This window comes from Mytilus californianus, unplaced genomic scaffold (genome assembly GCF_021869535.1).
Source record: "Mytilus californianus isolate M0D057914Y unplaced genomic scaffold, xbMytCali1.0.p SCAF_19, whole genome shotgun sequence".
NCBI classification, from domain to species: Eukaryota; Metazoa; Mollusca; class Bivalvia; order Mytilida; family Mytilidae; genus Mytilus; species Mytilus californianus.
Genome location: NW_026262667.1, coordinates 8,479,623 through 8,503,637, shown reverse-complemented (window position 1 = coordinate 8,503,637; position 24,015 = coordinate 8,479,623). Strand labels below are relative to the sequence as shown.

The 24,015-nt window shown below is 32.6% G+C and overlaps 1 protein-coding gene across 2 annotated transcripts; it reads left to right on the top strand.

Moving 5' to 3' along the window:
• The first annotated feature begins 4,232 nt into the window (after nucleotides 1–4,232).
• LOC127727214 (serine/threonine-protein kinase nekl-2-like) lies at nucleotides 4,233–24,015 on the top strand. Of its 2 annotated transcripts, XM_052234686.1 has the most exons (11): nucleotides 4,233–4,446; nucleotides 6,065–6,346; nucleotides 7,770–7,870; nucleotides 9,712–9,811; nucleotides 12,645–12,752; nucleotides 14,556–14,742; nucleotides 15,832–15,885; nucleotides 17,135–17,185; nucleotides 18,430–18,520; nucleotides 18,912–19,011; nucleotides 22,973–24,015. In XM_052234686.1, exons 1-11 carry the CDS (start codon nucleotides 4,312–4,314, stop codon nucleotides 23,126–23,128), a joined length of 1,365 nt encoding a protein of 454 aa, XP_052090646.1. In that variant the 5' UTR covers nucleotides 4,233–4,311; the 3' UTR covers nucleotides 23,129–24,015. The 2 variants fall into 2 exon arrangements, with proteins under 2 accessions (XP_052090646.1, XP_052090647.1); XM_052234687.1 differs by lacking the exon at nucleotides 15,832–15,885.

The following is a 24,015-nucleotide window of genomic DNA, read 5'->3' as shown; positions in this document are numbered from 1 at the left end:
TCAAAAGGTTCATATTCAATCGGATGCAAAGATATGTAGTATTGAATTGTTTACAACTCAATGAACCGGAAGAAAAAAATATATAAAAGAACAGCGTCCCAACCAAAATCCCCCACCGATGCACATAATTTATCTAGCTAAGGACAATAACTCCAATGTGTATGTTTGTTCTTTTAAGACTCTTTCATAGATATCCTTCAAGACGTAGGCGTGATATCGCTTGCAATGCAGTTTCAATATATTCCAAGGGGCATTACTTCTAACAAAAATTGATCGGCACAGATTATCGAACTCGTCCAAGACCTTGCTAATATAAACTTTGATATAAATTTCATAAATTTCCAACAAGAAATATAGGCGTGAGAGTACTTATAAACAATTTTCAATATAATTTACATTTCATCGGTTGAGTCTTTTTTTAGACGAACCCTCTGTCGTACAAAATGTTAATCCTGTATCTATGATGAGTTTATGCAAAGGACATATTTCTGTAAAAATAGTTTATCGGCACTGATTTTCGAACTCGCCCTAGACACTGCAGATATAAACCTTTGATGACAATTTTATAAAACTCTTCAGGAAATGTACGCTGGAGAGCGCTAAAAACGAAATTTTAAATATTCTTTATATTTCTAAGGGGCATAACTTATTGAAAAAAGTAAGTGGGTATTGATTTTTTATATTGTCCGTGGCATTGCTGATATAAACTTTTATATAAATTTTATAAAAATATGGCAAGTATTATAATGGTTTGAGCTCTTACAAGACCGGACGGCGGACGGACGGACGCTCAGTATTTCTATGTTCTCTCGTCGCGTTGCGGCGATTAAACAAGACATAAAAATACAAAAGAACAAAACGTTTCAGATCGTTTAACGATGAGATCATAACCAAAACAACCAAATCCGTCTATGGTACATGTCATGAGGAAGTAGTAATACAAAGGCGAAAGATATCAAAGGGATATTCATAAGTCGAAAACAAACTGACAACATCATGGCAAAACACGAAATATTACCAAAAGTCAAACAACAATCAACAAAACACAAACAGTCTTAGATACAGGATTTTCTATTAGTTGGTATTGGGTTTGAACTAGCTGTCAGTAACTGCGAGTACTCTCAGATCTGTACGTTGTGTCTTTTTGTTTTTAGGTATGTATAATTACCCTGCCACGTCCGGTCTCTGTTTTTTGTTAGATGTTTTTCTTCTTTTGTTTCGATCTGATGAGTTAAACCCTTTTTAACTGATTTTTATAGTTTGTTCTTATGTTGACCTGTTACACCACTGTCTCCGGTGAGGGGAAGGGTTCGCACCTTCAAATATGTTTAACCCTGCCACATTCTATATGTGCCTATCCCAAAAACAGGAGCCTGTAGTTCAGTGGTTGCCGTTTGTTCAAGTCTGTCATATTTGTTTTTTTTTGTAAATTGTTTTGTTATAAATTAGGCCGTTAGTTTCCTCAATTGAATTGTTTCATACTGTACATGTCGGGGCCTTTTATAGCAGACTATACGGTAAAGGTTTTTCTCATTGTTGAAGGCCTATAATTGCTTACATCCGCTTAACTTTAACTGTGGTGGATATATATATAGTTATCTCACTGGCAATCATACCGCATCTCCTTATTTTTATACAACATAGAAAACTAAAGGCTGACCAACACGAACCCCACCAAAAACCAGGGTGATATTAGGTGTTCCGGAAGGGTAAGCATATCCAGCTCCATATGTGGTACCCGTCATGTTGCTCTTGTAAGTACAAACCCGGTGATAAGTTTAATTCGGTTGGTCATATTTGAGGAATCTTCATACTCAGTCGCTTAAAATAAAGAAATAAGGACATGTACTATAACTGTTAATGCAAAAAATATCTGCAAAAAGACCAAAGGGCAATGACTTGTACAACTACATGTCACCGTACGGTCTTCAACAATGAACAAAACCCATACCGTGTAGTAAAGTAAAAAAAAAAAAAGGCTCTGGAAAAAATCATGAGAATCAAAACAACAAAGAAAACTAAAGGCCTAACTTAAACTAAAAGTATTTAAGGGAAAATAATTTTGACCGATAGAAAAACTACAGGAGAACACGCTCATTCTGTCTTTTAACAGGCACATAAAGAATCATATTCTTGTACTTGATTTGAGACAAGTCAATACGACTTTCAATAAAAATGTCTTAAAATACATTACATAGTTAGATTTATAAGTCTATTTATCTGGAATGTTCTATAATCATGCAAAGAAATGACAGATCAGATAGATTACATTGGAGCATTTAGTCTATGAAGTTATTCCCAAACTGTCATATTTTATTATTACATTCACATTTTCTTCGATCTGCTCTGTCTGGAAAAGAGAAAAATGTTGTCATTTGAAACTTTACACCTACATTGCATCATGCTTTATCATACTGAACACACAAAGAAAAACATCAAGTTTTCAATTAACTTATGTTATAATGTCTAGCTGTTAGACGAAACGTAAATTAATATACGTAATAACGATGGTTATTGTGATGATTTTATGGTTCTGCGACTCTTTCACAAAAAAACTTGAGTGTACAAATACTCGTAAGTCAAACACATTTCAGTATAGCTTACGATCAATTCTAATCGGATTTTTTTTGTGAAAAGATTTGCTGGTCCTGTCTGGAATAAAATGCACATGATTTATATAAGATGACGTAAAATATGTGGCTCTATAACTATATGAACATTTAATATTTCATTTCAATGTAAAATATTTGTTTTTGTTACAAATCATAATGTATTGTTTTAGGTGTATAAATGTCATGATGCTCTTCAAGGGCCCTTAATTGGAACACTACATATTCTTATTCTCCTTATTCTATTCTTGCTCTCTCTGAAAGTAGAAAGATGGAAAAATGAAAATAACACTCATAAATTTTATGCGTCCTACGCACTTTTCTGGATTGACCTTCAACGCTCAAGATAAGGATGGTTACTATCGTAACTCATGAGGATATATATGACAAAACGAGTGATGAAAATAGTTTTAAACATCTATATATGACAGTCAAAGTATCGAAATGAAGCAAAAAGTCTGAAAAACTAAATTGACAACAATATACGTAGATTTCCAGATATTGTATTGGGAATTGTAAAGTCTTCTTTTCCTATGAAGGTCTTTGTACTTGACGGTTGCATACTATGCTCAGTGAAAACAAAAGACTAATTATGTATTTCAATGAAAAATAACACTTTACATAATTTCGTGCGTCCGAAACGTTTTTCTGGATTTACCTTACAACCTCCCCCCCCCCCCCTCCCCCCCCCCCCCCCCCCCAAAAAAAAAGGAAAAGAAAGCCAATAATGTACAAGACCTGAAAACGTGTGGAGCATAATGACCAAAACAGAATTAAAAAGAAAAGCCAATTCATCAAAGATTAACTTCGTAAATATTGAACTTTTAGTGGTTTATTTTACATCCGAAGTATTATATGATCACAAAATTTTAAACAATAACATATTCTGATTTTCATTATTATATGAATTAATAAACTGATCATTTGTATCATTAAAACGTAAGAAACAATAACGACTTCAAGTGCATATAAATCCGCGGTCAAATCCTACACTGTGTATTGTACAAAATACGGACAGATATACTTCTTCATAATGCATCGGCGGATTCGATGATTTGTAACCGCTTCGGTGGCCTCATGTTCGCCTCGACTGCGGGAGGTTGTGGGTTCGAATCCCGGTCGGGTCAAATCAAAGACTTTAGAATTGGTATTTGATGCTTCTCCTATAAGCATGCGGCATTAAGGAGTAAGAACAAAGAATGGTCTGCTCGGAGTCAGAATTATGTGTCCGGTTAGGATGGCATGTCTCCCAGTGGACTGTTACATTTTTTATACCTTGTGAACTAGCGGGTTAAAAATCCGGCTCAGCGTGTCGGTCTAGAGCAAAGCAGTGTTAATATTCGTATTACATTAACATGTTCTCGTTCTGAATACGCATTTAATTTACCACTGCGCGTTAAACAGCCACCCATCATCATCGTTGATTTGTTTAAATTGATGAAAAACAATTAATGTTCTCTGAAAGACGTGTGATATGATTTCCTTTCATTTATAGTTGAGGGACAATATTATTTTATCAGTCTTACGTGATAAAACGTAAAGTTTTAATATAATCACAGGTAAATTCAAACATCTATATTTAAATTTACCCGAGAATAATACAGCTATTTTTAAATATTTGATTTTACAACCATTTGTTGGAACATTTCCATAAACTCAGTAGCATGTTTAAAAACAACAAACTCCATTCTTATTCATTATCATGGACCCCAAAGGTTTAGTTGGAAAAACATGTGGAGAGTTTACAGTAGATAAGCTAATTGGAAAGGGTACATTTGGACTTGTGTATTTGGTGACCAGGACAAATGAAAAACCAACATGTACTGGCACGTACAAGGTATCGTGTATTATATCGTGTGTTCATGTTGTAAATACGTACAAGGTATTGTCATGATTGTGAATAATATCGTGTGTGCATGTTCAGTGTTAATGATAACCAAATTACAAAACGTTTATTTTGTTTTAAGATAATCGATGAATTTATGTTAAACAGTATAGTTTTATGATTGTGTTATTTGATTGATTGATTGAGCAATTGTATCTCTCCAAGTCAAACGTAACCTTGACCGATGTCAGAGATTTTTGTAAGAATCTCACCAAAACTTGGAGGCTTTGTTTTAAATGATGAAATAAAAATTCAAAATCAATAGATGCTCCTTTAGATAAAGTGCACGTAAAACTGATGAAAAATGTTCTTAGAAATTTATTTTATATCTTTATTATAAATCATCTAGATAGGCAATTAAATGGGAGGATTTGTGCGCAATCTAGACAACGTGATTTTTGTCTTTGTTTATACAAGTACAAAATAAGAATTTGGACACATAATCACTAAAACAAAAGACTAAACGCACAATAAAACCAAAGGGAAAAAAGACAGAAGATTAGAATGCGTCGTTCGACCTATCTTATCTAGACAGCTTGTAACTTCAACATAGATTACAAAAATTCGCCACAAATATAACACCAAATTCAAAATGGACTAATAGTTTCTAGTATCTACGTCATTTGGTCTCTGGTGGATACTTGTGTTATTGGCAATCATATAACATCTCCTTGGGTGGTTTTTTTTAAAGAACTAGGATTTGAACAACGACAATCAGAAACGAGATTCCTGGCATGAGTAGGCAGATAAATATGTCGCAACTAGAATTGTATTATCATAACCTTTTCCATTTAATCAATTTCATTTAGCCATTTTACGCTGATGTGGCATAAAGCAAACAATCAATCAAATAAAAAAAAATATATCTGAATGAATGAATCAATGAATGAATGAATGAATGAAAGAATGAATTAAGTGCATATTTTATTGCAGAAGCAAACATAATGCTTTAGCAAAATAACATAAAATATAGCACAATAATGACAGTAAACAGAGAACAACAATTATAAAGCATATTATTTAATTAATACCATTAAATTTGGTCGTGATTTTCTAATTCTTATCAATCCATACAAATGCAATTATATTTCTTCTCAAAAGAGATAAGATGTTATAGATAATTTTGATAAATGTATGGTATCCACAAATTACGTTCACGAAAATTAAAAGGGCTTAAGAATCATTTCTCGTTTTTGAGTATTCTGTATTAAACAATTACTATGTCCTAATTGTCATACAAGAATTAGTATAGTTTTAAAAAAGAGACAGTCAGGTAAACACTGGAATAATTCCATTTTGCGATGAGTAAAGCTGTAGTCATGTTTCAAAGGTTAAGTTTTAAGAAGCACAATCCTGAACTTGTGAATAGTTCGTCATAGTTCTATTTCAGTATTTATCGACAGAAGTGAGGAACTAAATGATACATATTGGATAACTTCCTCTTGGTTCGCGTTCAAGTTATTCGATTTTTACGGCTGTGAATTTAGGCACGGGTGCAATTTAGGTACTCCGCCTTACAGAATCTTGGGTTGTTTTATATTCATCTTCAGCATTTTGATTTATATTACAGCCAACATCATTTGCCATGAAGATGGTCCATACAGCAGGATCAAACACAAGAGAACAAACATTGTTGGAGAGAGAAATCCAACTCCTCAGAGATTTAAAGAGATATGATCACAAAAACATTGTGAAATATGTTGATTTCTTCCACTACAAGAACTTTACATGTATTATAATGGAGTATTGCGAACGTGGAACACTGTTTGACTTCATTCGTGAGCAAAAGAATAAAGTAGTACAAGAGGACAAGTTTGTTCATATTCTTACTCAAATAGCTGCTGGTTTGGAAGTAAGTATAAAAAAATCATACTAATGAAATGAATAATCTTTAACATTAAAACAGCAAATAAGGTACAAAAAATCAACGAAATACTTTACCGGAACACTGCATAGTTCTATAAAAGGCAGGTGAACGAACGAATGCACCGACAGACATACACTATAGTCAATGGCTTTCCACTTCTTGTAATTAATATGTTGATAAAATATATTTCTACCTACATTAGCTGGGATGTATACAATGATTGCTTTATCCACTTCTTTGTTCTTTCGTTCGTTCCTACTTTAGAAGAAAATTGGTTTTAATGAACATTCAGGAGAATCTTATTTATCTAACGACATTGTACGCCTTTTATTCCGTCTTGTTTGTGTGTTGGGGTTATTTTTTGTAACAAAGTTTTGACTTTTCAATTTGGAACAAAGAATAAAGAGATATACCTGCAGACCCTACTTGAACACCGATTTGATTTCATTAAGACCTTCAGGGCATCTTTCGTACAGTGCACCTCCCATTCTATTTTTAAAAAATGAAGTTAAATTTCAGTTATCCTATGTCCATGTGCTTGTTCCAAGTCAGGGACCTTATCAGGGGATGTTTTGTTCAGATAATTTAGCACTAACGGCAAATTTTTCATGGTTTTGCTCAACAAATTTTCTATACTCGATGCAATTTAAAACTTGACATATCGTGCAGTCTACTGTTGAAAACATTTAATTTGTTGAACTTTATATGTATTTTGTGGTTATTTTGTATCGTTTACTTACTAATTTATTGATGTAAACCCTACATCTCCCTTTATTCATGCTCTAAACATTTTTTAGTTAAAAAAAAATCGGCAAAACCTACAAAATAACTTTCATAGAAAATTGAATACAGAGGTTTACTTCGTAAGATCATTGAATACAGAGGTTTTCTTCGAAAGATCATTGAATACAGAGGTTTACTTCGATAGATCAAGCAAAATCACTGTTTAAAAGGCACTGATAATCTATGTTGTATTTGTTCAACGTTAAACTTCCAATGCACTTTGTTGTTTCTTAAAACTATGCACAACATAAACACATGTTCTTGGATAGAAAGATGAATGAAATCAGAACACCAACAGAATTTTAGAAACAAAATCAACAGCTGCAGATATTACGAGGGATGTGAAAACATTCTTTCTAAACTATAAAGATAGACGACTTTAGACATCCTATAGTCAAGAAATATTTTAGCAATAAAAAATGACTGCTTCAAATAATCCGAGTTAAGTAAACACTATGAAAATATAAATAAATAGACTGGTTCAGAAGTTCTGAGTAATAGAAACTCTTTGAAAATATGAATAAACAGCTTCAGACATCCCGAGTCAAAGAAACTATTTTAAAAATCCATTTGTATTAAATGGTTTCATGTTGAAACACGTATCACATTTTATTTCTATTTACAGTTTTTGCACGATAAACATGTTCTCCATAGAGATGTAAAAAGTAAAAATATATTGATAAGTGGACACCTTGATATCAAAATTGCAGACTTTGGAGTTGCAAGGTAACAAATGTCATATAATTCACATTGAAATTAAGATTAAAAAGGAATTTACAACATGAATAAAGTATGTTTAGTTTAAACTCCATCACACGGCGTTTAAGTGTAAGGAGCATCAGAGAAGGTTTAAAAAAAAGTCAGTTCACAAAAATCTATTACCTCCATTGGCGGATTCAGGGAGGGCGTACTCCCCCTTTTGATCGGAAAAAAATTTAAAAATCGTGTAAAATCATCTAACATTTTTGTTATTACGCACGGTATTATATTTTTACAATGATGGCCATTTTGTTGGAAGTTAAGTTATATTTCGTCTTTTCAGATGCAAATATATTCATTACGGTAAGCGAAGTGCTCCAGTGCTAAATTTTAGAAAAACATGAAAATTTTAATTAAAATGCCTTCATAACCAGCAGGTAGCACTGAAGAAAATTTTGATGATACGTAAAAAGAATTAAAAATGTTTTTAAAGTATGATGAAAACTCTAATATTCAAAATCTGGAAATGGATAACATTGAGCTTTTGATTCCGTCAGAGTGAAGAAAAAAAATTGGGGAAATCTGCCAAATACCTCTTTTTGTGCAGATTTTCAAGGCAGAACCTACAAAGAAAATATTTCGCCGTGTTTCAAACTATGAATAGACTGATTGATGTTAAAAAATACACCAAATACATTGATTAATACTGTTATAATATAATTATTACTTTTTATCAATACGTCTAATTATCCGAAACCGAAAGATTGAAAGGGCAACACTAAAAAGCTATTTAGGGAATCGATTCCTAACATCACTGAAGAGACATTTATTGTCGAAATCCGGATATAGAGTACCAATTTTTGCACCTTACGTTTGCGGTATACCATCTTTTCCGCAAGTTTATTGTTTTCTGTTTGGCATTAAATTAATAATTAAGATCTATATTGTTACATCTGGTGATCCGTATATTTGGCATTCGACATGGCAGTCAGCAGGGTTTAAGAACATCTGTTGTTCGACTTTCTAGTCAAATGCGTTTTGTTGAAATATACTTTTTTTGGTCTTTTGGAAAATGTTGTTTGTGCTGTATTTCGACCCCTCTACCAAGAAAGTTGTTCTGCATGCACACGTATAAAAATTGCGGTTTTTATCCAACGCAATCATAGGTTTGAACGTTGTTTTCAATTTAGACTTGTATATATATATGTATTAGTTTCTGCAGATAGAAACAATCTCAATAACGCAGTACATTTAGTAAAGGTTAAGACCAACTAATGATTACAATATCCTAGTTGGAAATTTGTGTAGTAAAACAAATATTGCGTTCTTGATATCTAAAACGCTATTTTAAAGCACGCGCAGATGTAACCAAACTTGAAAATTAATGTACAATCTAATTGGCTTACGGAATATCAACATCAAGAAAATGAAAATTAACATAATATGAAAGAAAAAGACACATATGACCCCCCTCATCGATCTTTAGTGGATGCAAAGGTTCTTTTACATGCAATAGTTTTTTTCAGTGACAATCAGAGTTAATGATGTATTAAATTGACACATTTTTAAAAAATGAAACTGAGTAAAAGTAGTTTTGGTTTTTCTTGGTCCCAGGAACCCTAGGGTTAGACAATGCCCAAATCTTGATGGAATTTCATTAATGTGACATTCATATTAAATTTTATAGCTCTTCCTCTAGCATTCATTGCCGTTTTCGTCTGATGGTGATTTATTTTAAATAATTTAGATGATCCATTTTTTTTAATTTGAAACACATATGTGCCACTAGACATTTAAACAAATAATAGTCAACATACATATATACTTCCTGTTTCAAAAGAAATTAATAAATCAATTTATTTCTATAGGGAAATACCTATTGCTGAACCAGGGCAGATGTCTGTTATGATTGGTAGTCCACAGTATATGAGTCCAGAGATGTTGGCCCAGAAACCATACGACCACAAGGTAAAGGTTTTCTTGAAACACAAGAGAGGTGATAATACTTCGAGCTTATCGGGTGATTTGATTTGTAGTATGACTAGTATTATTTGATTTTTAAGGCTTTATTCAATATGTTTTTATCAAGGATGACAACATTTGACCACCATATGAAAAAAAGATATACGCTAAAGATAATGGTAAATGTGTAAAAAAAACAACAATAAACAAACATAATCCTACAGTCTGTCGATACCTATATTTTGGCATTGCACAAGGTCATGTTTTTGTCTGTTTATGACGTCTTTACACTAAATCCATTTGAAGTTGGATGTGTTCGGATTGATGTTTTAGTGTTGAATACATGATTTTTTTATTATTTGTTACAGGCTTTTATTTGAACTAGCTTTCAGTAACTGCAAGTACAATCAGATCTGCACTTTGTATCTTTTGTGTTTTTTTTGTAGTTGTTTTTGTGCATGAGTTAAGCCCTTTTCGACTGATTGTTCTTATGTGGGGAGGTTGGCGCAACAGCAAACATGTTTAACCCCGATTCGTTTTTTGCTATTTATCATAAATTTTTTTCGTTTATTTATTTTTTTTTACATAAATCATGCCGTTAGTTTTCTCGTTAGAATTGTTTTACATTTGTCACATTTAGGGGCCTTTCATAGCTTGCTTTGTGGTATGGGTTTTTGCTCATTGTAAGAGGCCGTACTGTGACCTATAGTTTCTTAAATCTACATCATTCGGTCTCTGGTGGAGAGTTGTTAATCATACCACATCTTCTTATTTTTATATTACGAAAGAAACAAACAAACAAAAAAATGGTTTTGATTTCAGAATTTCAACATAATTTTTACAACATTAAGGATGTAGTTAGGTGAAATTAAAAAAATCTGGAATTTAAAATTGACACTATTAATCAGAAGAGCATTAGTTAAGGAACAAAATAAGCTAAAAATATTGATATGTTATGGAACTCCTTTTCGAGATATTTGATTTAAAAGAAATGGCGAGAAAAGGCTGACTCGGACTTTTACCTTATATTTAGCATTGGCATTATTTGGGTCAGAAAAGTAATCTAGAATCTGCTTAAATTTTTGTAATGAGCTATTGAAGTCTTCTATGAAAAGAAAAGTGGGTGATATGGGGCAAAATATTTTATCCTGTATCGTAGGTAAAAACCCAAGGAGTCCGAACATTTTACAAACAAATCTTAAACCTGAAATGACTACATCCTTAAACTAGTGTCAAGGTCTTAATTTTCCAACATTTAGGAGAAATTGTTGATAAATGAAACATTGACTACCAAAGTTAATATGGCATTTAATCAAAGTTCTTAATGGAGAAAACACCAAAAATTCACACGATAACGATCAAGTTGCAACAATAGTACAACCATACCCTCATGAATGGTCATGGTCAGAAGGTTTACAGAGGCATGATTTGTTCATTATTTAAAAGCAATGTGCATGTAAAGTAGTTTAAAACAGAGGAATTATTTATTTGAAAATACATTCCCTTGCTAAAATTAGTCCAGTAGCACAAGTCTTTAGTTGTTATCTGTTCACTCTTGCAGTTTGTAGTATTGTATAAACTAAATATGTAGCTGATTATTATTGCTATTATTATAGTGTATCTTTGTATGATGATATATTTGTAATGTGACGAATAGATATGTTTAAACTATTATTGCTTTTCAACTTGATTTGCTTTATTCTGATGATTGCCAATTATGTTCTTATCGCTATCTGTCGACATTGGACTTTTTTTTCAATGGGTTAAGACAATAAGGTTTGAGGACCAATTTCTAATACTTTTGGTGTGATGTAATATTTATAGGTACAGTGTTTTACGAGAAATATCTCTTCATTCGAGAAATATATAACATGCAAGAACCATAGGAGAATATTATATATAACATCTTGATGTGAAATTATTTAATAGATCCCCTCATTTGGGAGAAACTTAGTAATAGATTTTACCATTTTATGGTATACGATTAACGTTATAGTAATAACATATTATCATTTCAAGGATTTTAACAAAATACTGTTTATACTATCACAACTTTTAGAGTTTGTTTTATCATTTATTATGGCACTCTCAACGGAGTTGGGGTGACGTATTGTTATTCTACGTTTCTTTTTTTCCTTATTTTTATTCTTCTTCCACACATTTTGTCCGCGCAAGTTCTCAGAATTGAATGGACCAATGGAACTATGCTATAATGTTGACCAGCATGTGAAGTTGTGCACCTGACTTTCGAATGTGCAAGATGGCCACGGTTACCATGGAAACTAAAAAAATGTAAAAAAAAATCAAAATTCTAAATCCTTTATTCTAAGACCCAATCTAATGAAGCTTTATGGAAATGTTACCTGGTATGCCTAGATACACAGACAGTATTTAGAAGTTCCAAAATGGCAGCCATTGTCATGGAAACAGGGCGAAAGTTTAACATTGACCCTATGGGAAAATACATGAAAGCTGCATTCTCTTAAAGAATATCCAATAAAACTTTATGGATATGTAGCATGGCATGTGCCAATGTTGCATCTGTCTTTGGAATTTTGGAAATAGACACTGTTACCATGGAAACAGCAAAAATGTCAAAATCTTCAAAATGCTCAAAACTGTCTGAAAATTTACAGGAATGTAAAGTTGCATGTGTAGATTCACTGTTTGACGTTAGAATTTTCAAAATGGATTCCGTTACTCTGGCAATGGGGGACGAGGGTGCCATCCGTTATTGCTAGCAATTACAAATCTAGTTTGTTTTGTATTTTTAAAATGTTTCCTATTTTCTGTCTTTTGATAACACAAATATAACTTTATATTGCTGTATAATTTACAGACTGATATGTGGAGTTTAGGATGCACCTGTTATGAGATGGGGACAGGAGATTTTGCTTTCAAAGCTGACAGTATCAATAAAATTAAGGAACTAGTTCGCAATAATGAGGTAGGAATATCATACTTTAGGTCCATTTTGATTTAACTTGCTCTTCAAAGTTTGTATTAGTGTTTTGGTTTCAAATGTATTTGCCTCGAGCATCGCTGAAGAGACATTTTGAAATTGTCGAAATGTCCATCTGGTGCAATAAAATTTGAACGTTCATGTTATAAACAATACCATGAATGCCATTTACATGATTTAATTGCGTCAGACGTTGAAGCGCTTTTTGGTTCAATGTGAAATTAAGGAGTTATGGCATGATTGGCAATGAGACATCTATCCACTTAAGACTTAAGGCCAATGAAGTGAACAAGTACAGGTCACTGTACTACCTTCATTGATGAGCAACACGAACGACGTTTATGAAGCTTTAAAGAAGTATTAACAAAAATACCGTACACCAAGGTAAAAAAAGAGGGGAGTCCATAAAACTGACAAAATCAAACGATCGACTATATCAACCAACGGAACGAATGGAACACAACTGTCATATTCCTGACTTTGTATAAGCATTTTCGGAAGAAAATGGTGGGTTAAACCTGGTTTTATAGCTAGCTAAACCTCCTTTTTGTATAACAGTTGATTATAGTTCCGTTATATTGATAAAATTGGGTGAGCAATCTAAACAGACATAATCGGTTAAAATGAAAATAGTTGTGATCCAGCAGACAAAACTTAAAATATATACCACAACTGACTTATCTAAAATCTAAACAAACATACAAATAAATCTGACAAAGACGCAAACAGTTTTGTAGTAGATAGTACAAACAGAATAATAGTAAAACATAATCTTTTCCGATAAAGTACAAATTAACTAATACATAAATACAAGGCTAAACAAACTGAAAACAACACTATAAAAACCTCATGCGTCCATATCGCACTTTTAGACCAACCTGTATCAGGAACGGCCAAATCCCTAAATCCGAAAGCTAGATGCGCAAATACCAAGCCACGTCTACGGCCAATAATGAAAAAAATTGAAACATTTGAAATTAACAAGAATTGAGCTGTAAAAATGACATCATACCGGGTTTACTGTGAAGTGAAAGTACAGTTAAGCGGTTTTAAAGTTATTGCAACGAAACGACATAAAATTGCATTTACTTATCAAGCAAGGACCATAACTCTTGAAATACAAAATTGAAAATCGGCAATTTCGAACTTGACCTCCATTTTGTGTTCTGTAGCAACATATCAAAATTTGAAACACACCGGTTCATAACTAAAGTCAAAGCATGGAAACAACTTGAGACGCTCGTTCACCCTCCCTCTCACCGGTAAAAAAAACTACAGGCATGTCATATACTTAAAACAATTATGACAGACAATATCCAACAAGAACCACTGGAATACAGGCTGTCCTATAATGGAGAACGTGACTGGGTTAAGCATGTTTTTGAGCACTCAACCCTACTCATTAGTGTCTGTTAAATTAATTCGATACTTTTCTAGACTAGGTGTCGCTTAAGAGATTGTCATGTTGTATGAATACCTGTGTTTATTCCAAAGCGGACAGGATATTGACCTCTTGATATCTTTTGGTTTTTGTGTGGTTGGGTTGCTGTCTCATCCACGTATACTCAACACCTCCATTTATTCATACATAAAACTAATGTACATCTAAACAGTCATATCAAATGTGAGATGAGTTTGTATGATGGCAAGTATTTATTGGATAGTACAACAATATCGTCAGGGTAGAAACTGATAATGCATTTACCTGTTGCTATGATACTGTCTGTTGTACACTTTTTGTTGCCTTTAGTTACACTTCAATATATATTTTTTTTTATTTCCTAACAGTTACCCCCAATGAAAAAGGCTGACTATTGTCAAAATGTGAAAAAGCTGATAATGTGGATGCTCCAAACTGAGTCCGTTAACAGACCAACTGCCAAACAAGTTCTAGAAAATATACAAACACATAGATGTAAAACCATTGATTCGCAGACGACAATTGATATTGCCAAAGCTGTAGCTGTAGCAACCGGTAAGCTTAAAAGGCATACGTATATGTTCATGTTTATCTTTTTTCAACAATGTTAAATATATTTCTTGATATCCTGATTTGCCAAACAAATAAAATAATAATAAGAGAAAAATATGAGAAATGTGTATGTCCTGAAATAAAGAAATACAACAAATTACGTCCAAGAACAAGCGTTGGCAAACCAGAATTACCAAGCCTCGATTTTCTTAACATTGAAAACAGAGTTAAACAATTACGATTGGGACATGTACACAAAATCTACAACGGCAAATGCCCAGAATATCTGAAAGAAATTTTAGTAAAGTCAATAAACACCATAGATACAACACAAGATCTAGCCATTTAAACTTTGTTGTTCCAAAAATCAAAGGGATAGATTCCTCATCTTTCCCTTTTAATGCAACCTAAGACTGGAACGCGCTTCCTAGTTTTTTAAAGCCAATTAAAGACCATGGCGTTTTTAAAGCCAAGTTAAGATTATATCTTAGAAATAGTCGAAGTGTGAATTAATTAATATCTAAATAACATCTTAATGAAAAAAATAAGGTACATTTGTGCCATTTTGCTCGTTGTTAACAAGCGATATATAAAGGGCCCCATTGGAAACAAGTGGAAACGCTTTTATGGGCAATCCTTGGAAGAATAACAATTTATAAGTATATTTAAAAGGCTTGTTCGTATAATTGTAGCTCATATTTTTATGTTTCATATTTTTAACCACACTTGAAATATTTGATACCATTCCTAAACGAATTTTACCTTTTACCGTTATACTTTTTTTTCAAATTGACATTTTATCTTTCTTTTAAAAGATTAAAATAATTAAACAGTTTATAATATTTTCTTATCTGAAGTTCTTTTTAAATACAAGTTAGTTTATATTTGTTCATTTCGATCCAAAATAATTGCCGTCTTCATGCCGATATTTGTCCCCGCGCTATAGCTCGTGGAAAAACAGTTTGCACAAAGCGCCAACCCGTGTTAAAATCAATAAAAACTCAAGCCCAAATGAATTATTTTTTAATTAGGTCGCATTATCCATATTATGAATAGTCAATTTTAAGTTAAAACAAATACTTACTTTCACAGTTTCTCCGACGAATAGAATAAGAGAAATAACACCTCGAAAGACTAGCGTTAGTGGTAAGTAGAAAAAACAGTAGGACAACTATGAAAAGCATCATCAATTTATATTTATTTTCCTTAAAAGTGGATTGAGTGGATTGGGTGTAAAAAATATGAGATAGTGGCTATTTCAGGTAGGAGTTTGAAAGCGTAGTATCACGTGACATTATTCTGATAATTTGACTATTCATTCTCAGACGAGTTAAGCAAATGGAATGACTTTAACAAACTGCCGCTTAAAATATTTGATCGATTTTATTTGACCCCCCCCCCCCCCCCCCCCCCCCCCACCTCCTGGCTATAAACGTATGGTCATGTGACTTTACCCAAATAGTGATATTTCAAAGACGACGTGTTATTGATCCGAGCCATGCCTAAACTTACTGAAGTAATCACGTGCGTAACTGTTGTATGTTAAATGTTATCGAAACGGAATACTGCCTTGGAACAAACTGATTGTGAGGCTTGCCTTCTTAGTGTAAATTTGAAATATTATGGAATATCCGTTTCACAGATGATAGCGGATATGTTCCTAATGTCGTAACTACAATCCCGTCCCCCCTTTTTACGAATGTGACCTACCGAATTAGACTTGTTACCCGGTTTGTACTAACATGAGCAACACGACTTGTTACCCGGTTTGTACTAACATGAGCAACACGACGTGTTACTCGGTTTGTACTAACATGAGCAACACGACGGGTGCCACATGTGAAGCAGGATCTGCTTACCCTTCCGGAGATCACCCCCAGTTTATGGTAGGGTTCGTGTTGCTCAGTCTTAAGTTTTCTATGTTGCGTTATGTGTACTATTGTTTGTCTGTTTTTCTTTTTCTTTTTTAGTCATGGCGTTGTCAGTTTATTTTCGACTTATGAGTTTGAATGTCCCTCTGGTATCTTTCGCCTCTCTTTTGAAATAATAAAATTGTCTATGGTCATATGTGATAATACGTACGTATTTTTTAATTCATTTGATTAGTTCAAATATGTGAAGTATACCTAAATAGAATAATTCATAACATTGTCATTTTTAATTTCAATTTAATTTGATTCAAAATTGATGACCTGAAACTGTGTTAATTTCTTGTTAATTTCCGGATTTAAATGCTTTTTAAATTCGTATTTGATTTGGTCTTCCCACTGTTTTGTTTCGGGGTCGACTAATTAGTCGAGAGTCGCGTCTAGCTAACTTACCAATGTCTGGTATCTTCCATGAATTGTTTTTTTTTTATACTATCGGACTTCTGTAAATACAATTTTTGTTTCAGACCCTCCTGATAGTGGCATGTCTAGTGGGACAAGAACAATAGAAAACACATGTAAGTTTACCTATAGATGTACAATGTGTTTGCTTGATAATGTATTAAAGCATGTAGATACTCCTTTCATCTTATAATAAAAATGCTCGCACATTCATGAAGGACTCCCGTGTCTTGCCCGCGTGCTGCTATCAGTGTAAAAGTGCCATTGCCAAATACTGAAGCAATTCATAGTTTCATAAAATACAGAAAAAATTACAATTACAAATCTAAATTTTATTCACAGTGTTCTTTCTTGATTATAGAAGCTTCTGTTTAAGTTTTGTAACATTCCATATACTGTACATATGCCCAAGTTATTCAAGCTTTCATATATTGAACAACAGACCGTAGTATAATGTTGACTGCAGAAAACATTGAGAAATAACTCCATAAATTAGCAAGATACCATGATTTCGGAGAGTGAAAACAAATTACCCCAAGACTTGATGGCATATAAGAAAAGCTTCTGACAAAGTTTCCTGAAATTCAATTATGGTATGAAAAGGGTAATTGATGCTTTAAAAACTTTAATCCTAGATTGTTTCTAAATGATAACCTAAAAATAAGTCCATTTTTCAGTAAAATACGAAAAAAATCAAACAAGTCATGTATTTCAAATTGGTTTCCTAGAATGCTATTTATTGATCACGAATAAGGTCTTGATTACGTTTTGAATAAATCCAAACAATCTATCCATCAGTAAAATACGGAAAAAGGAGAAATAAATGTATTTTCAAAATTTTTCTATAAGATGTTATGTCTTTAAAAAGCTTATGTCGAGTTTCATCAAATTTCTACGAAGTTATTGATGTCTAAAAACAATTTCCTTATTTCCAAACTCAATGTAACTGCTAAAACTGTATTCTATATATATCAGTAAAATACTACAAAATTATAATAACTATTTCCGAATGTTTGCTTTGGATGATTAGTGACTTTCATCGAATGCACGCTAGCCAAAGTGAGAGTCGATGCTTTTGGTACGATCTGTAACTAGAAGTTAAAAAAAGCATTCCACAAAACACAATAAAAATCGTTAAGATAGAGCAAAAACATTCGCACAAAAACAGAAAACTAAGGTGCCCAGGAAGAGAGAATGTTATAATCTTATTTTTTATATAAAGCATGGTAATATTAAAGCATACTTATGTAAAAAGTAAATGTAATGGAAAATGAACATCCAACTTTATTTAGTTGTAACTGCTGTTGTCATATCTGCTCATTTTGTTCTGGATGATCATCTATAAATATATAATTTATAGTACCAGGAGGACTTAGTTCAACATTAGGATCAACAATGGCTTCCATAAGTCAAAGTATTGATTTCCAGAAACAGTCTTGCCGATATCAAGTGTACGTATATTTTAATTATTTTTTTCCAAAAAGTATAAAAGTATTAAACACGCTGAAGGAAATATTGCTTGAAATGTAATGATTAGTGAACGATATCATTTGTGGGATTATATTTTTAAATAAGTGAACGTCTTTGTAAATATGCAAGGTATCACATACAGTTATGATTTTTTTAAATTGACAATAATTTCAAACTTGTAATATACGAAGATGTGCTATGATTAACAAACGAGACCACTTATCATCAAAAACCATTAGACAAAGATGTGAACAAGTTCTTGATTTCCAATAATCTTTTGTTATATTTATTTTTATTCAAGCATATATGAATAAACATTTAGAATATAGTATATATCTATGTGTAATTTTTTTTACAATCTAATGCTTTCAGAGACCTGGTTCGTTTAATTGGAGATAACACAGCTAGTAAAAAAGTTTCTAAAATCATGAAAGTTCTTCGTAGACATCCACAGAATTATGATAAAATAAAGGTAATGAACATAGTTGATATACGTATTCAACATTGTAAAGATAATTTTACTCCTAACAACAACCATAATAGCCCAACTTCCCGTTTCAAACATAAGCTAAAAGAACTCGCCAGGGAATATATTTTTGTCCCGGCTGATAAGGCTGCTAACAATATCATTATTGTTTGACATAAATTTTACATTGATGTTCTACAAAAGGAAATCACGAATTCACCAACATTCCAACTGACTCCATTTTCGGAAAATGACATCTGTAACAAACATAAACTTTTAGCTACCGCTTTACAAGCAGAACCAAATACAATGAAAGTTCCAACTATGTACTGGCTTCCGAAGCTGCACAAAACTCCTTACAAATATAGATTTATTTCGTCTTCAGGCCATTGTTCCACTACTAAACTATCTATTCTACTTACTAGTACACTTGGTACAATCAAAAACCTGGTAATAAATTGTTCAAATAAGGCCTTTGAAAATAGTGGAATTAATTACTTTTGGAGTGTCAAAAATTCGTTGGAAGTACTTGATAAATTGCATGCTTATATTGGTGATTTCGAATCTGTTCAAAATTTTGATTTTTCTACCCTACATACCACGTTGCCTCATAATCTTATTAAGAAAAAATTCACACAACTGATTAAATGGGCATTTAAAAAGTCGGAATGCGAATGTATATGTTCAAACTCTTTGAGGTCATTTTTAGTAACAACAAACAAAAGAACTATGTCAATTGGACCTGCTTTGATACTATAACTGCCCTTGAATTTTTACTAGATAACATTTTTGTTCGCTATGGAGATTCCGTATATCGTCAGGTTATCGGAATTCCCATGGGGACTAACTGTGCACCACTTATTGCGGACCTGTTTCTGTATTGTTACAATTTATGACTAAAATCAGCAAAGACCCATCGAAACAACATCTGATTCAAAAAATTAATAACACTTTTAGATATTTAGATGATATATTGGCTCTAAATAATGATGACTTCAGTATGTACACTAAAGAGATTTATCCTGCCGAACTGACTTTAAAGCTAATACTAACAATGAACACTGCCCTTTCCTGGATCTTGCTATCTTTATCTTTAACGGGAAGTTTGATACCAAAATTTATGATAAAAGAGATGATTTTTCATTTCTTATTGTTAATTATCCATTTTTAGATGGTGACGTTCCCTTGTCGCCATCTTATGGTGTTTATATATCTCAACTTGTTCGATTCGCTCGTGTATGTAACAATGTATTTGATTTAAACGAAAGAAATCTCTGTATTACTGAAAAAATATTACACCAGGGTTTTCGATATCACAAACTAGTCAAAACATTCACTAAATTTTATCATCGGTACAAGGACATCATTCGTAAATATAAATTAACATGCAGACATCTTATACGTTCAGGTATTTCACATCCAATCTTTTATGGTAATATTCTTTACAAAACACAAAAATGTCGGCATTCACCTCAAAAGCTAACCAAACCTTTAAACAGACTTATTCGTAAGGGATATAGTTACGATACTGTTGTCAAGTCATTAAGGATTGCATATTTTGGTATTAATATTGATTCACTCATAGGGTCTTTGCATCGGAAATACACACATTTATTCTAAAACCAGTTGTTGGCATGATACGGGTTATGTTCTTCTCATATATTTTATGATGGTATGATACTTAACCCATAACGGGAGGGATTGTACTTGATTTTCATATGATAAAGACATAATCTATCAATCAGTTTAATTGAGGTCTGGAGCTGGCATGGCAGTAACTGCTAGTAGTCCTTTGTTCATTTATGTATCATTGTCATTTTCTTAGTTTCTTTTGTTACCTATTCTGACATCGGACTCGGACTTCTTTTAAACTGAGTTTTACTGTGCGTATTGCTATGTGTTTCTTTATTCTACATTGGCTAGAGGTATATGGGAGGGTTGAGATCTCACAAAACATGTTTAACCCCACCGCATTTTTGCGCCTGTCCCAAGTCAGGAGCCTCTGGCCTTTGTTAGTCTTGTATGTTTTTTAATTTTAGTTCATTTATATGTTTTGGAGTTTAGTGTGACGTCCATTTTCACTGAACTAGTACACAATTTTATTTAGGGGCCGGCTGAGGACCACCTCCAGGTGCGGGATTTTCTCGCTGCGTCACTTTGACATATTCCCCATTTCCATTCTCAATTTTATTAGTTTTTTATTTTGTGTTTGAGGAGAATATTTTGTAATTTCAAGTTCTAGAATGCTATACTTACAATATTTACACTACCCTTCAATTAAAATCAATACAATTGTTAATATTTCTTATTTTTTAATTAACGATATGCTAATGTAAACAATAAAAGTAGTTCAAATGTTCCTAAAAGGGAAAGGGACATGTCAATATATAAAAGTTTAACAAGGTAAATTTGATGTCAGTAGGTTTTATTTTTAAGCAAATCATTAATAGCTTTAACTATGCGTTCTGTTCTAAGCTTATTGCTTTTGTAACTGTCTTGTTTGTAGCTCTCGAGATTTATTTCACTCTTGATTAACACGCAGTCCTTACATTTACATGGGCGTTTTTTTTTAAATTTTTTTTTTTTTAATTTTACACCGATTCCAATTTCAATGCACGAATCTTCAGCTGTTTAAATTACAGGTACAATTTCAGTGTTAAACACAGATTTATTTAGCAAATCTGCCATCTTGTGAACACGTTACGAGTCGAATGTCAATTAATTTGGTCTTTAAAAATAAAATGAACTCATTATGTTTCATATTCATCTCATATACATAGTGCACTTTTACTCATATAAAAACCATCGCCATTACGTTAAATGATTCTTATAATTTCAATAAACTCCGGTTCAAATCGGGTCAAACTAAAGACTTGAAAGTTGGTATTTGCTGCTTCTCTATAAAAAAACGGGATTAAGAAAATCCAGATAAATTCATGATATTCCAGGTCTTTCATTTCCAATCAGGATTTACATGATAGAATGTAACTACAAACAATGCAGCTATTGAATCAAGGGTTCTTATGGTAAACACATTTTGGACTGGCTCAGATTCCAGGAATTCCCGTTTAAGTTCATTATTATATCGATTTGCACCAATATTTTACTCACAGGTAAATGGTTATATAGGTCCTCGTGTATTTAGGTATTTATGGGTTTTGCTCATTATGGAAGACCGAACGGTGACCTATAGCTCTTAACTTCTATGTCATTTGGTCTCTGGTGGAGAGTTGTCTCATTGGCAATTATACACATCTTCTTATTTTTATGTTAAGAAACTAATGTTCAAACTCTCTCAGACACAGTTTACCGTTGATTAATTTGGCTATTCCTCTTAGATTCCCTTTGGTCATATAGCTCCTCATGGTTCAGCTGTTCTTGAGGAAGAATAATTCAGAAAATAATTTCGGGCGCTTTTAATTGATGAAGTGTTATTTTCATTTAAAACTGTAAATAAGAAGCTGCCAATGGAAACACTAAAATCGTCACATTTGTCTTGATTCTAATTTAAACTCTCGTCTATCTCTGTTAATATCACCAAAGCAATTCAGATATGAAGCATACCTCGAAATGTCGGTGCTATCCCTAATTGAAATACACGCACCCACAAAAATGTAGATTATTGAGACAGGGGCATCTTCAGTACTTCTGACAATGCATTTATTTATAAATTGGTTACAATATTATGTGGTTTTTATTTTTGTTTTTGAGGCTTATCTTTTTATCAAATATTTGATAAATGTTTATTCAATAGTTCTTTCTTATCAGTATTCTCCATTAGTTTAATCCCAACTAAACAAAAACTTCTCCTTTGAATATTGTATCAGTTCGAACCAAACTTCAGGCTGTGAGCGTTCCTGATGAAGGTAAATCAAGAAAAGCGATTCGGACGCATGAAATATGTTTGAAAGTCCATTTTTTAATGATTTCTAGTAATTCATTATTCCACATTCAATTGTTGTTTTAGGAAACAGTTAAGAAATATGTACGGGAAGATAGGTTTGATAAAACCTATTCTATAGTGATGGCATTGAAAGGTACAGAGGAAGCCATAGCAGCACAGACACAACGAGGCTCTTCTGATGATAGGGCGTCAGCTGCAGAGAGATCTAACAACAGATAAGAAGAGTCGTTTGACTCTCTTTACAAAGTCATGTATTTGATACAGTGCATAGTTAACGACATAGTTCTGTTGTATTTTCAGCATGATAAGTATGAAATATCTGTGGGTGTGATTTAATTTGATATCATTTATGTTGTTAACCCGTTTTGCATAACGTTAAAGCGTTAATCCTGAGCGAGCTTCCGGTGAAATCAGCATCATATATATTTTTACAACCATTCGTAAACAGTCATTACAGCCAATCAACAGTATGGTATATGCAAAAAACTAATACAGCATATCTTTGATATTGGAGTACGAAAAGGATCTTTTGCATTTATATATAAACGTGGTGGATGAATGTTATCGTATGATAGTTCTATTATAATATCAATAGAATTGCAACCGGTTTATTGAAACTGAGTGTATGAATCAGGTGGACTCGATTTGAAAGTATCGTCAAGAACGTTAACCATTCGTCATTTTGTTCGGTATTTATCCTAAAATAGTCTTTTGTAGATTTTTGAAACAACTTATTTCTTATATTTCAACAGTGGACTAATTCTGCTTTTATTGACTTTGATTAATACTGATAAATATGGTATCGTTAGCTATGGCGATGTTTGATTTAAAGAATTGTCATGGTGCCTGACAAAATCTAAAATTGGTGTTATAGTTGTTTTAAATAAAATGAGTGATTAAAGAAACAGATGGGTCAGTCGGTATACATGAAATTATATAGATTATTACATAAATAACTGATGCTCGTTTGAAGAAGAGAATTTAGAAAAAAAAATATTTATATCAACAACCAGGTGACAAGATTTAAATATAAACCATCGATTTACATTTTCACTTCTAGTTATTTTCTTTTATGATAAATGCTTTTATTAAAATAATTTTATATA

Bases quoted from the DNA above. Each gene is read 5' to 3' on its own strand.
- LOC127727214 (XM_052234686.1), top strand. From the start codon at position 4,312: ATGGACCCCAAAGGTTTAGTTGGAAAAACATGTGGAGAGTTTACAGTA. The intron at 6,347-7,769 runs GTAAGTATAAAA...TTCTATTTACAG, and splicing joins AAATAGCTGCTGGTTTGGAA to TTTTTGCACGATAAACATGT. The intron at 14,743-15,831 runs GTAAGCTTAAAA...TTACTTTCACAG, and splicing joins AGCTGTAGCTGTAGCAACCG to TTTCTCCGACGAATAGAATA.